We start from the raw sequence: 15249 nt of genomic DNA, 5'->3' as shown, positions 1-15249 counted from the left end.
ATTGAAATAACTTATGTAATATCTGTCTGACTTACTTATGAAACTATAGGCTTGAGTCCAACCTATTACCATTTATAGGTTCATTGTTAACATCTGACCTTTTTAAAGTTTCGATGAAATCCGAAAGTCCATTTAAAAGCTTAGTTTACATTAAGGTCTAACAAGACTTATAAATCTACTATTAAATAGGTCAGACTTTATGAAGGCCTAAAACATACAAATAGATTTGCTATTAAGTAACGAAATCTTACGAATGTCTAGTGACACCAATATACTTGCTACTAAATAACCAAATCATATTAAGTTTTGAGTTTATTAAAAAAAACTTCAACAATATCAATAATGAAAGAGCTAATATATATAAAAAACTTAATAGGTTGGTCCGATAAGCTTAATAGACTTTGTTATAATTTTAGCCTGATCTATTTAATTAAATGAACTTTATAAAAAGTTTAAGCCTAACCTTATTATTAAACGAGATGGATCGAGGTAGGCTTCAATTAGACTAGGGCTCTGTTTGGTAAAAATAGCGGATAGCTGATAAGCTAGCTGATAGATTTTAGCTGATAAGCTAACTGAAGTGTTTGGTAAAAATAGCGGTTCAACTAGCTGATAAATGTAAAATGACATAAAGGGTATTCTTAATTCATAATAAAAATTATATCATTAATTTAAGTATTTGTAATTTTGTAAACTAATTTTTCTTTTAAAAAATACTTTAAATTTATTAATTTAATATATCCTATGTATTATAAATTAAATTAAATTTTATTCACTAAAATTTTATCTTATATTTATTATCATTTAAGTGTTTCCACTTTATAAAAAAAATAACATGTACCTCAAAAATAAAAAAAAAAGGTAGCACTAATAGAGTAATACTAATAACAGAGAATAAAGAAAATAACACTTACCTCAAAAAAAAAAAAAGTAACACTAATAGAATAATAGTATTTTGTTTCGTAAAAAAAAACGAAGGTATATATTTTTTCAAAAAAAAAAAAAAAAAGACCAGCTGATATATATACAAAAATTAAAATAAAGGGATAGTAGTCTTTATTACGTAGCTTATTATAAAAATTATAATGGATAAAAATACAATTTAAATGAAATAATAAGGATAAAATTGGAAGAAATAGTGAGAAGCTATAAGCTATAAGCTCAAACACTACTTGGAATAGCTTCTAAAAAATAGCTTATAAGCTCGTGAAATAAGCTATAAGCTCATGGTAAAAAAGTGTTACCAAACAGAACTTTTTTTGTCAAACGAACTTAAAAGCTATAAGCTAAAAACTAAAAGCTCTTTTTGAGGTTAACCAAACAGACCCGTTGTAACCCTCTGTCGGACGAACTGACTTGTTATCCTTATGTCTATATATTTTTTTCTTTTTCTTTTTTCAGCCCTTCAATTAACATAAGAAAACGTAAAAGATCACGTCATATGACCTATTATTTATATGAGCCGATTATCTTTAATATTAATTCACTAAAAAAGTACACACATTTTGATGCATTTTTTGTTACTAAATTGGAACTCATAGCACATATGATAGAGTATATTTAATATCAATTTTTATTTTTCAATGATATATTTATTTATTTATTAAAGAACATGAGATAAGTGTCATAAATCTTAATTCAAATGATAAAAATATTAAAAGTGTTAATCAGACACCGTGATTAATGTTCGGATCTCGACTTTTTCATTTATATGTATATGTGAATTTTTAATAATTACCGTCTTCTCATTTATTCACCAAAAAATATAAAATGATATTGCAATATATGCTTGATTGACCACACGTGTTTTTCTTTTGTAAATGTAAATTTAAATAATTCTTTGATTTTTATGGTCTGTGTGGACCGTTGCTACTTGCTACGGACGGTGGAGGAATTGAAAATAAAGAAAGATTTAATTACCTTTTGTCCTTTAACTAATTAATTGGTATCGTATTGGTCCTCTAACTAAAAATTGATTATTTCGGTCCTCTAAGTTTCTCACCGTTACTACATTTAGTCATTTCTGTTAGTTTTATTCAAATAAACGTTAGAGTTTGTGTTATGTGGGTATCTGACATCTTGTTTCACACATCCATAAGAAACATAATAATTATCAATAATATCAGTCACTATTTAATCATAATACCTTAACAAGACATATGATCAAAATGATAATAAATAAAGTTAGAGGATCCACATAACACAAACTCTAATGTTTATTTGAATAAAACTAACAGAAATGACTAAATATAGTAACAATGAGAAACTTAGAAGACCGAAATAAATCAATTTTTAGTTAGAGGACCAAAAAGGTAATTTAGCTATAAAAAAAACTATAGTACTATTGTCCTATAAAAAAGATCAAATAATGGGGACTCCAATTCAGCACAAAGCTTGAAAGTACAAAATAGTGAATTTTATCACTCTTCCTTGTTTGAAGGAGCAACACTTCATTACACAAGTGTCATAATGGAGGAAATCAACAACACACCAATGAACGTATCAGAAGAAACCAGCAAATGGCTATCTGATTTGGTAAAAAAATTAAAAGGAAAATTAACATATCATTGATTATAAGTAAATTCTTTATCATTTGAATTTGAATTTTTTTGTTGTTGCAGGAAATGGATGAGTATAATTTATTTCCTGAAGAATGCAACCTAAACTTCCTTGATGCTGATGAGGAAGAGTTTCTTCCACAAGAACAAACCCAACAACAATGTTTGAGTTCAGAGTCCAATTCCACAACTTTCACCAACTCATTCACTGATGAAACAAATTTTGACTCTTTTGACTTTGATTTTGAAATTGAGAGACCAACCATGGAGCTGAACACAATCTTTAGTGACAACAGCATCATTGAAACCATTTCACCAAAACTTTCTCCATCATCATCTAACTCATCTTTGCACTCTCAGATTTTGTCTTTTGACAACCTCCCAAATTCACCTGCTACCAACACCCCTCAATTTTGTGGACTCACCCCTACCTTAATCTCAAAGTCAAAACAAAACAAAACAGTGTTAGTGTCTCCACCCCAAATAAGAAACATTCATGTCTCAACTCAAAATCCTATAGGGTTATCCAAAAATCAAAACTTTGCAACAAAAACCTCTCAAACCAAAAGGTCTCGAGCCAACGCTGATGATCATATCATGGCTGAGAGAAAGCGAAGAGAGAAACTTAGCCAAAGCTTCATTGCTCTTGCAGCTCTTGTTCCTAACTTGAAAAAGGTACACTAAGCTTTGAGCATTCACACTTATGTTTGAAGGCGTGTTCCATGTTTGACACGCATCATGTCCAACACGACACTAATACACATTATTACATTCAATAATGTCAATTTTACGAATAATTAGTGATATTGACATGTTGCTGTCGATGTTGTGTCTGGTGTCAGTGTTCAGACAATAAATCAATTTTGATTACCCCACTAGTTAGACAGCACTTAAATCATTGTATTTTTATTTTCTTCATGAATTGTTAACATCTTCTGATCAAATACTGTTTATAAAATTTGGTAGATGGACAAGGCTTCTGTATTAGCTGAGTCTATAATCTACGTGAAAGAGCTTAAAGAGCGTTTGGAAGTTTTGGAAGAACAAAACAAGAAAACAAAGGTAGAGTCCGTGGTTGTTCTGAAGAAACCAGACCATAGTATCGATGATGATGATGATGATGATGATAACTCATCATGTGATGAGAGTATTGAAGGTGCTACTGATTCATCCGTACAAGTGCAAGCAAGAGTGTCAGGGAAAGAGATGCTGATTCGGATTCACTGCGAGAAGCACAAGGGAATTCTGGTGAAAGTCATGGCTGAGATTCAAAGCTTTCAATTGTTTGCTGTGAATAGTAGTGTCTTACCCTTTGGGGATTCCATTGACATTACTATCATTGCTGAGGTAAAGGACAATCTTTTTGGCAAAGTTGTAATGGACAATCTCTACCTACCTTAATAATTGCCACTAAATATTTTCCTTTTTTGAAGGGAATGCCACTAAACATTTTTTTAACTGTTTTTATGCATTACTCCATCCTGTCACGTGTAAAATAAAAAATTATTTTTTAAATTTATTAAATACCTAATATATTACTCTCTCCGTTCAAATTTACGAGCAAAAATAAGTTTTTTAAATTTATTGAATAATTAATATATTCCCTCATAGTTATGAGTGGAATACATTAACTATTCAACAAATTTAAAAAATTAATTTATATTTTATAAATGTGATAAGAGTATTTTGTTTAAAACACTAATAATTATTGTTATTGTTTTGTTTTTTTTAAAGAAATTATTGTTATTGTTGTTGTTGTTATTATTATTATATTGTTTACAATTTTTTGTCTCCGGGGCCAAATGTGTCACTCAGATGACCCTCTCTTTCAAAATCAATGTTGTTTTAGTTTAAAAAATTAGACTAAGTGTTGTTTTATTTTTCTATTGAACTATTAGTCAATTTATTTTAATTTTATAAACTTATGTTGTAATACATCACTTCCAATTAATTATAATAGCCAACAATTATTGACGATACTTTTATAAAATTATTACTCGTACTGTACTCATGAAAGGGAGGGCATGTTTTATTTTAGGCTGTTTTCTATCAGTTTCTTTTTAGGAATTTTGTTTAGGAGTATCTTTTTTGTACTTTTGATTTTTGTCTTATTTCCCCACGAGTTGTTTAATTGTATTTAAATACTATTGTTATACTTTTGTAGATGGGTGAAAGGTACAACTTGAGCATAAAGGAACTTGTCAAGAACCTACACATGGCAGCATTGAAGTTTATGTCATCAAAAATCACAGACTGAAGTTGTTAATCACATTTAATACGAATCTGCAGCTACGACGTAGATCCTGCGAATGCAAACCCTTTCTATAAATAGCATGTGATAATCTGCTCATGTGCACAGTGTTCGATTCCTAGAAGATATGTTTAGAAAGAAATAAACGCAAATATATGGACGATCCTACCACCATTAAGTAGTTTACTTTTTATGAGACAACCTTGGTAAATACTTAATAAGTCTCACTGATTAGCCCTTTCAATATCAATGTTTTTTTAGTTAAAAAAAGAATTAGAATCAGTGTTTTAGTTCTCGAGTGTGATGGAGGATAGTCTTCGGTGAAGGAAAAAAAACCATATTGGCACTCCGACGCTTAAGTTGGTGAGAGAAATAAGGAAGGAAAATGTGCGAAAAGTTATAAAAATGTGATTGTGTCCTGCGTGTAGCCTGGAGCCACACTTATATAGTGGGGCATAACTATAAGTAACACTGTGAAACCTGATGAAATATATGCGGGAGATCGTTGGGGATCATATGGATGGTCCAGATTAGACAAGGTACACTCTTGTGCGATGGAGAGCATAAGATGCCCACTATATTTCCTTGCACGATGAGGATTTGTGAATTAAGAATTCTGCTCATTACCCAAATGGTTTCGCTCATTCTCAAAATAAAAGACCTTTTTACCCTTATGCAACTTAACATGCGCTAGTGCAAATTGGAAAATGACTTAAGACAGGTAGCATGACTTAAGTCACGCTAGTGCAATAAGAAACGCAACTTAAGCCACGTTACTTGACTTAAGTCACGCTAGTGCAAAATTAAACGCAACTTAAGTCAAGCTAGTTCTGCCTCTGGTACAAAGCATGCACCAAAAACTTCAATGAGTAGCGTGAGTTAAGTCACACTAGTTTTAACACGAGCGTGAGTTAACTCATGCTGGTGCTTCTGCTATGCATGCTGCAGACCAGACTGGCAGTGGCAGTAGCTGCTGCCTTTGTTCCTTCATTCCCTGTTTAGTAAACATGCAATTATTCAATAATAATTTTGGTACAACCATTCATTGATTCAACCAGAACTCATAATTTAGAGAACGAATAATTTTAGAAACACAATTTTAACGAAAAATAATGTAAATGTCATAAATAAGCCCAACCGTGCAAATGTAAAATTAGTACAACTAAAATGTCAACAAAATATTTCAAACATCCAAAAAGTCATAAAAAAAACAAGTCATAAACTAAGACCCTACTGTTGCTGCTCCTGCGGACAATGACCCCTAGACTTCCTCCTCGGAACCTGCTGATCGTCAAACACGCTATAATCGGTCCGGAGGCCCTCTAAGATGCTGAAGAAGAATGGATTAGAAACCACCCCTGGAATCTTCATCACATGCTCCACTCTGCCTCTCATGCTGTTGATGACCTGCAAAGGGTCGGGAGGATGTCTGGCCCACTCCTGGTCAACAAGAATATCCTGGTAGACAGGTCTCGGCATGACAATGTCAGGTTCTGGAGCAGGGTTGACGATGAGAGCAAGGTTTTACAACTCGGGAGTTTACCTCAACTCGTTTTAGCTATGTAAACTCGAACGAGTTTACCTAAAATTAAAATTATGTAAAATTTAATATATATATATATATATATATATATATAGCAGATGTAAGCTAATATTTAAAAAAAAAACATAACCAATTAACCACATTTAAATAATAAACTCTAACAATAAAAATAATTATCAGTACATTTAAACTCTTTTTCATCTTCAGTTGTAACTTTAACTTCAATTGTTCCATTTTCTCATTTAAATACTTGAGCAAGTAATATATTTGAATGATTTCAAATCAATCAATAAACAAGCTTCTGAATGCATTCCCTAAAATTCAATGTATCTCATTATCACGCATTGGCGTAGCTTCTGTACATAACAAGCATGGAAAAACCGAGTTATTTTAGCCGTAAAGGCAACATTTCAGCACCTTGGGATTGAAAAAAGAATTAGATTTTGAAAGAATATGAGACAATAAAAAATAACCAAAAAAAAAAATCAAAGGTAAACTCGGACGAGTTTACTCCGAGTTTACACGAGTTTAACACGTGTTAACTCGGTTAAACTCGTCAAACTTTCCGATTTCACTAAAAACCGAGTTTACCTCCAAGTTAACATGTTTTTGCCACCTAAAAACGTAAACTCGGTCGAGTTTACGAGTTAACACTCGATTTGTGAAACAGTGGATGAGAGGATGGGATACACGGTAGAACCACCTAATGTAAGTCTCTGAATGCTTCCAAGGCTCGTCCTCCGAGACCTGGCGACTCCTCTGCTGCTGGGAAACGACATGCAGAGCAAACTCCAAGAATGCAGCAACCACATCTATTTGGGCAAGAGACATAACCCTAGTAGGAGGTCGGGGAACCCTCTGAACATGTTCGTACTGCCTCAGCACCCGCTCCAGCAAGTGACGCACCATCCTTTGTCTGCCGGCCGTGATCCATCCGGAGTACCAACACACGTCCTGAAAAGGAGTCACGTCTCGTCGGTGCTCGTACGGCCTCCATGTGACGTGACAATGCTCCATCGAATCCAGTAAGCCTCTGAAGTGGTCATCATGTTTAAACCCCCTTTGTGGTCTCCATCTACCCACATACGGGTTATGCCGTTCATACTCTTCAAATTTCTTCCTCGGAACCACATGTCTGAAGTGAGCTATAACCCATCTCTGCAAAAACAAAGTGACAAATCTATATCAGTACACGGGTGTCATACAAGAAACTATACATTTAAGTTTAACTTAAAAAAGATGGAAAAATATATTACCACAAGCAAGCTCATGTAACCACCAACTGAGCCAACATTTGAGTCTGAGGTAAGATCCAACTGCTCATACAAGAAAGCAAGTCCCATCGCGCCCCATGACCACGTGCCTATGTTAGCCAAATCCTGAATCGCAAGCATCCACATCAGACTAATGCTTTTGCTGTTCTTGTTGGCAAAAAGGGTGTAGCCAATCAAGAGCAACAAGAACGCCTTGACACAGGCGGGCCTAAGACGACTCAGCTCCTGCTGTAACGTCCACTTACGTTTAATCGTTTATTTAATCGAGTTTAGGTGATTATATTATAATTATATAATATATGCATGATTTTGATATGTTTTGATGATTTATGATGATTTGATCGATGACGTGATAAGTTATGAATTTTGGAAGATTTGATAAGGATATGAGAATTATTTTATTGTTAAATAAAATAAAGATTTGAAAATAATATAAAATATTTAGTTGATGGCTGTTTTGATATTTTAAATAGTTTTAGGGGAGAAAGTGAGATAAGATAAGTAATTAAGAAAAGATATAAATAGGGAAGACCTAATTTTTAGAAAAACTGATTGTACGTGAAAACTTTTGGAAAAAGGGAGAAAAAGCTTAGAGAGGAGCAAGAGACCAAGAGGGCTGCAATTTTTCTGCAAATTTAAGGTAAGGGTGAGACTAATAACTCAGTAATATTAGTTGTTGTAATTCTGATGATTAATTAGCAAGAATTAGGATTAATTGGAGAAAACGAAAACTAGGTCAAAACCTTAGAATTGATGATCAAACGGTGAGAATTGGTTTAATTGATGTAGAAAGTGTTCCTAGACCTTAGATAATGTTTAGGACGAACTTTGGAATAAAAAACAAGCTTAGAACCATGTGGATCGACGGATTTTTGTGATTTTAGGAAACCTGGCCGTAGCGACATTCATCGCTCGCCACGGCGAGCTATGAATCTCGCCTCGCGAGCCCTTTCCTTTCGCCTCGCGAGCGTTTCTGGCATCGCTCGCCACGGCGAACAACCCTTCCTCGCCTCGCGAGCTTAGGCAGAGAGCATGTCATATTTTGTGTTTCGACCTTTTTAGTTGGACCTTGGATGCCTTAGAGTGCCTGAACATACCTAGTATTGATTAGGAATGAATGTAGGATCAGATTGAACCCAGAACAACACTAGTTTGGGAGATGAGTGGTACTCGCCATGGCGAGTAAGAACTCTCGCCTCGCGAGCACAACCAGAATTTAGATGCTTGAGTGTTTGTGCGATCTGTGTCGCACGTGTTGATCAAGAGTGAACCCCTAATTGGTAATGAAACCTAATGATGACGTTTAATGCAATTTGTAAAGCCTTTAAGACATGTTGTCGTTAATTAAGCATGATTAATGTATTGTATAATCATGTAAGATATGAAAGTTAATTATGATGCAAATGATTTGCTGTTGATATAATGATATCATCTTGTTATGTGACTTGTTTATGTTGCTTCCGTTATTTAACTAAGTGCATATGGTATATGATGAAGTTTAGCTCCAAATTATTGGATGCATGTTGATATGTTGATTACGGTGTTTTGTTGTTAAGAGTCCATGCATAGCATATCATTGAGCTTAGTCCTCACCACGTTTATTAGGAGCTTTGTCCTCCGCACGTTTTATAGGAGCTTTGTCCTCCGCACGATTAAAGTATATTAATACTTATGATGACGATTGGTACCACATGCATATAAGGAGTCTAAGAGCATTGTCACATTGTCATGATTAAGATGCCTTGTTGATAATGATTGAATATGTGATTACGTGATAAGTGTTTATCAGTTATGTTATGTTGTTGAGAATGATTGAATATGTGATTACGTGATAAGTGTTTATCAATTATGTTATGTTGTTCATGATAATTGGATATATGATTACGCGATAACTGTTTAGCAATTATGCAATGTTGTTAAAGAAATGATTATGATGTTAATTTATGATTCGCAATTACATTGATTAATGTTACTTTGTTATGAAATCTCACCCCTTCTGCTTGAAAATGTTGCCCTTCGTATGGGTAACTTGCAGGTGATCGTGCTTAGTGTGCAGTTGCTTCTGTGAGTGGCCTTGCCTCACTGTGTCGTCTAGGTCGCTCTGATACGTAACGGGATGGGGTTTATGTTTATGCATGCTTCATTCTCTTACGTGACTAATATGTTATTTTTATAATGTTATGGATTATGATATGAACTATTGATGGGGCCTGCGTGCCAAACTGATTTATGATTTCTGAACTAATACTCCGCTGCTATGTTAAGATATTATGTGAAAGTTAAATTACTATTTAACTGTTTTTTTTTTGGATTACGTTTCTATGTGATATCCCGTTTATGGTTTTTACTTTGATAAATGTTTAAGAAATTTGTATATTGGGAAAACGGGGTGTTACAATTGGTATCAGAGCAGGTCGGTCCGTCCGATCAATTAGAGAGTCGTGTCGAGTCTTAGTAATATTTATATTACTATCTTATGTTGTTGTTGCTACTTCTGTAGAATATCAGGAATGGCTGGAAGAAACGATGCTGCGTTAGCTGCTGCTCTACAAGCTGTGGGACAACAACCTAACGCAAATGCTGGTGCGAATGCTGAAGCTAGGATGTTGGAGACTTTCATGAAGAAGAACCCTCCGATTTTCAAAGGACGTTATGACCCTGATGGAGCCCAGACGTGGCTTAAGGAAATTGAGAGGATTTTCCGGGTTATGCAGTGCACTGAGGATCAGAAAGTGCGGTTTGGTACTCATCAGCTAGCCGAGGAAGCTGATGACTGGTGGGTTGCTCTTCTGCCTACCCTTGGGCAGGAGGGAGCTGTTGTGACTTGGGCTGTGTTCAGGAGAGAGTTCCTGAGAAGATACTTTCCGGAAGATGTTCGCGGGAAGAAGGAGATCGAATTCCTTGAGCTGAAGCAAGGAAACATGTCTGTGACAGAGTATGCTTCCAAGTTCGTGGAGCTGTCGAAGTTCTACCCGCACTATACTGCTGAGAATGATGAGTTCTCGAGATGCATCAAGTTCGAGAATGGTTTGAGGCCCGACATCAAGAGGGCGATTGGGTACCAACAGCTGAGAGTTTTTCAGGATTTGGTCAATAGCTGCAGGATCTATGAAGAGGATACCAAGGCTCACTACAAGATAGTGAACGAGAGGAAGGGCAAGGGACAGCGGAGTCGTCCTAAGCCGTACAGTGCCCCTGCTGATAAAGGGAAACAGAAGATGGTCGATGATAGGCGGCCTAAGAAGAAGGATGCTACTGAGATTGTGTGTTTCAATTGTGGTGGGAAAGGCCACAAAAGCAACGTCTGCCCTGAAGAAATCAAGAAGTGTGTTCAGTGTGGCAAGAAAGGTCATATTGTAGCTGAATGCAAGCGTACGGACATTGTGTGTTTTAACTGCAACGGAGAGGGTCACATTAGTTCACAGTGTACTCGGCCTAAGAGGGCGCCGACTACTGGTAGGGTCTTTGCTTTGACTGGTACGCAGACGGAGAACGAGGATCGTTTGATCAGAGGTACTTGCTATATTAATAATACTCCTTTAGTTGCTATTATTGATACTGGTGCTACGCATTGCTTTATTGCTTTCGATTGTGTTTCTGCTTTGGGTCTTGATTTGTCTGATATGAATGGAGAGATGGTGGTCGAAACTCCAGCTAAGGGTTCGGTGACTACTTCTCTCGTATGTTTGAAATGTCCTTTGTCTATGTTTGGTCGTGATTTTGAAATGGATTTAGTTTGTCTACCTTTGAGCGGTATGGATGTGATTCTGGGTATGAACTGGTTAGAGTACAACCACGTTCTTATTAATTGTTATAGCAAGTCAGTGCATTTCTCTTCCGTCGAAGAGGAAAGTGGTGCAGAGTTTGTATCTACTAAGCAGCTGAAGCAACTGGAACGCGACGGTATCTTGATGTTTTCGTTAATGACTACCTTATCTATTGATAATCAAGCAGGGATTGATAGGTTACCGGTGGTGTGTGAATTTCCTGAAGTTTTTCCAGATGAGATTCCTGATGTGCCTCCAGAGAGAGAAGTCGAGTTTTCTATTGATCTTGTCCCTGGAACGAAGCCGGTCTCGATGGCACCTTATCGTATGTCTGCTTCCGAGTTATCTGAGTTGAAGAAACTGTTGGAAGATTTGCTTGAGAAGAAGTTTGTTAGACCAAGTGTTTCACCTTGGGGAGCGCCGGTTTTGTTAGTAAAGAAGAAGGATGGTAGTATGCGGTTATGTATTGATTATCGGCAGTTGAACAAGGTAACTATCAAGAATAGGTATCCACTTCCGAGAATTGATGATTTGATGGATCAGTTAGTGGGTGCACGTGTTTTTAGCAAGATTGATTTGAGGTCAGGTTATCACCAGATTAAAGTAAAGGATGAAGATATGCATAAGACAGCTTTCAGAACCCGTTATGGTCACTATGAATATAAAGTTATGCCTTTTGGTGTTACCAATGCACCTGGAGTGTTTATGGAGTATATGAATCGCATCTTTCATGCATTTTTGGATCGGTTTGTGGTTGTGTTCATCGATGATATTTTGATTTACTCCAAGACTGAAGAAGAACATGCTGAGCATCTGAAGATTGTTTTGCAAGTGTTGAAAGAGAAGAAACTTTATGCTAAATTGTCGAAGTGTGAATTCTGGTTGAAAGAAGTGAGTTTTCTAGGCCATGTTATTTCTGGTGATGGTATTGCTGTGGATCCGTCTAAAGTTGAAGCGGTATCGCAATGGGAGACTCCTAAGTCCGTTACAGAGATTAGAAGTTTCTTGGGTTTAGCTGGTTACTATAGAAGGTTTATTGAAGGGTTTTCTAAGTTAGCTCTTCCGCTAACGCAGTTGACTTGTAAAGGTAAAACTTTTGTGTGGGACGTCCATTGTGAGAACAGTTTTAGTGAATTGAAGAAGCGTTTGACGGCTGCTCCAGTGTTAATTTTGCCGAAGACAGATGAACCTTTTGTGGTGTATTGTGATGCGTCCAAGTTGGGTTTAGGAGGTGTGCTTATGCAAGAAGGTAAAGTGGTAGCTTATGCTTCAAGATAGTTGAGAGTTCATGAGAAGAATTATCCTACGCATGATCTCGAGTTGGCGGCCGTAGTCTTTGTATTGAAGATATGGAGACATTACTTGTATGGTTCGAGGTTTGAGGTGTTTAGTGATCACAAGAGTTTGAAGTATTTGTTCGATCAGAAGGAATTGAATATGAGGCAGCGTAGATGGCTAGAGTTACTGAAAGATTATGACTTTGGTTTGAATTATCATCCAGGTAAAGCTAATGTGGTTGCAGATGCCTTAAGTAGGAAGACATTGCATATGTCCGCTATGATGGTCAAAGAGTTCGAATTGCTTGAACAGTTTAGAGATATGAGTTTGGTTTGCGAATGGTCACCTCAGAGTGTGAAACTAGGTATGCTGAAAATTGATAGTGAATTTCTGAAAAGTATCAAGGAAGCACATAAAGCTGATGTAAAGTTTGTGGACTTGTTGGTTGCTAGTAATCAGACTGAAGACAGTGATTTTAAAATCGATGATCAAGGTGTGTTGAGATTCCGAGGAAGAATTTGTATCCCAGACAATGAAGAGATTAAGAAGATGATTCTTGAAGAGAGTCATAGAAGTAGCTTGAGTATTCACCCGGGAGCTATGAAGATGTATCATGATTTAAAGAAGATTTTCTGGTGGTCTGGTTTGAAACGAGATGTGGCACAGTTTGTGTATTCCTGTTTAGTTTGTCAGAAGTCGAAAGTTGAGCATCAGAAACCTGCTGGAATGATGGTACCTTTAGATGTGCCAGAATGGAAATGGGATAGTATATCCATGGATTTTGTGACGAGTTTGCCAAATACTCCTAGAGGGAACGATGCAATTTGGGTTATTGTTGATAGATTGACGAAGTCGGCTCATTTTCTACCGATTAATATTAGTTTCCCTGTTGCCCAGTTGGCAAAGATTTATATCAAGGAGATTGTGAAGTTGCATGGTGTTCCTTCGAGCATTGTGTCAGATAGAGATCCAAGATTTACTTCTAGATTTTGGAAAAGTTTGCAAGAGGCTTTGGGTTTGAAGTTGAGATTGAGTTCGGCGTATCATCCACAAACAGATGGTCAGTCGGAGAGGACAATTCAGTCGCTAGAGGATTTGTTGAGGATTTGTGTTCTTGAGCAAGGAGGAACTTGGGATAGTCATCTTCCGTTGATTGAGTTCACATACAATAATAGTTATTATTCTAGTATTGGAATGGCACCTTTCGAGGCTTTATATGGTCGGAGATGCAGAACTCCGTTGTGCTGGTTCGAGTCAGGTGAAAGAGTGGTCTTAGGACCGGAGATTGTTCAGCAAACTACTGAGAAAGTTCAAATGATTCAAGAGAAAATGAAAGCGTCGTAGAGTCGACAAAAGAGTTATCACGATAAGCGTAGAAAAGATCTTGAGTTTCAGGAAGGAGACCACGTATTTTTGAGAGTCACTCCTATGACTGGTGTAGGACGTGCTTTGAAGTCAAAGAAGTTGACCCCGAAGTTCATTGGTCTGTATCAGATATTGGAAAGAGTTGGAACGATGGCTTACCGAGTGGGTTTACCGCCGCATCTTTCGAATTTGCACAATGTTTTCCATGTGTCGCAACTTCGAAAGTATGTTCCGGATCCATCTCATGTAATCCAAAGTGACGATGTGCAAGTTAGAGACAACCTTACGGTAGAGACTTTACCGGTGAGGATTGATGATCGTAAAGTGAAGACGTTGAGAGGCAAGGAGATACCTCTCGTGAGAGTCGTTTGGACGGGAGCGACTGGTGAAAGCTTGACGTGGGAGCTTGAGAGTAAAATGCTGGAGTCTTATCCAGAGTTGTTTGCTTGAGGTAAATTTTCGAGGACGAAAATCTTTTAAGTGGGGGAGAGTTGTAACGCCCACTTCTGTTTAATCGTTTATTTAATCGAGTTTAGGTGATTATATTATAATTATATAATATATGCATGATTTTGATATGTTTTGATGATTTATGATGATTTGATCGATGACGTGATAAGTTATGAGTTTTGGAAGATTTGATAAGGATATGAGAATTATTTTATTGTTAAATAAAATAAAGATTTGAAAATAATATAAAATATTTAGTTGAGGGCTGTTTTGATATTTTAAATAGTTTTAGGGGAGAAAGTGAGATAAGATAAGTAATTAAGAAAAGATATAAATAGGGAAGACCTAATTTTTAGAAAAACTGATTCTACGTGAAAACTTTTGGAAAAAGGGAGAAAAAGCTTAGAGAGGAGCAAGAGACCAAGAGGGCTGCGATTTTTCTGCAAATTTAAGGTAAGGGTGAGACTAATAACTCAGTAATATTAGTTGTTGTAATTCTGATGATTAATTAGCAAGAATTAGGATTAATTGGAGAAAACGAAAACTAGGTCAAAACCTTAGAATTGATGATCAAACGGTGAGAATTGGTTTAATTGATGTAGAAAGTGTTCCTAGACCTTAGATAATGTTTAGGACGAACTTTGGAATCAAAAACAAGCTTAGAACCATGTGGATCGACGGATTTTTGTGATTTTAGGAAACCTGGCCGTAGCGACATTCATCGCTCGCCACGGCGAGCTATGAATCTCGCCTCGCGAGCCCT

At 36.2% G+C, this 15249-nt stretch overlaps 1 protein-coding gene across 1 annotated transcript; it reads left to right on the top strand.

Moving 5' to 3' along the window:
• Positions 1–2373: 2373 nt before the first annotated feature.
• LOC25480724 (transcription factor bHLH18) lies at positions 2374–5079 on the top strand. Its single transcript, XM_013586805.2, has 4 exons — positions 2374–2535; positions 2622–3233; positions 3525–3905; positions 4723–5079. Exons 1-4 carry the CDS (start codon positions 2470–2472, stop codon positions 4813–4815), a joined length of 1152 nt encoding a protein of 383 aa, XP_013442259.1. The 5' UTR covers positions 2374–2469; the 3' UTR covers positions 4816–5079.
• The last annotated feature ends 10170 nt before the right edge of the window (positions 5080–15249 follow it).

The sequence above is a fragment of the Medicago truncatula genome, chromosome 4, assembly GCF_003473485.1.
Source record: "Medicago truncatula cultivar Jemalong A17 chromosome 4, MtrunA17r5.0-ANR, whole genome shotgun sequence".
NCBI lineage: Eukaryota > Viridiplantae > Streptophyta > Magnoliopsida > Fabales > Fabaceae > Medicago > Medicago truncatula.
Note: the sequence above shows the minus strand (reverse complement) of the source record. Positions and strands in the feature narration are given on the sequence as shown.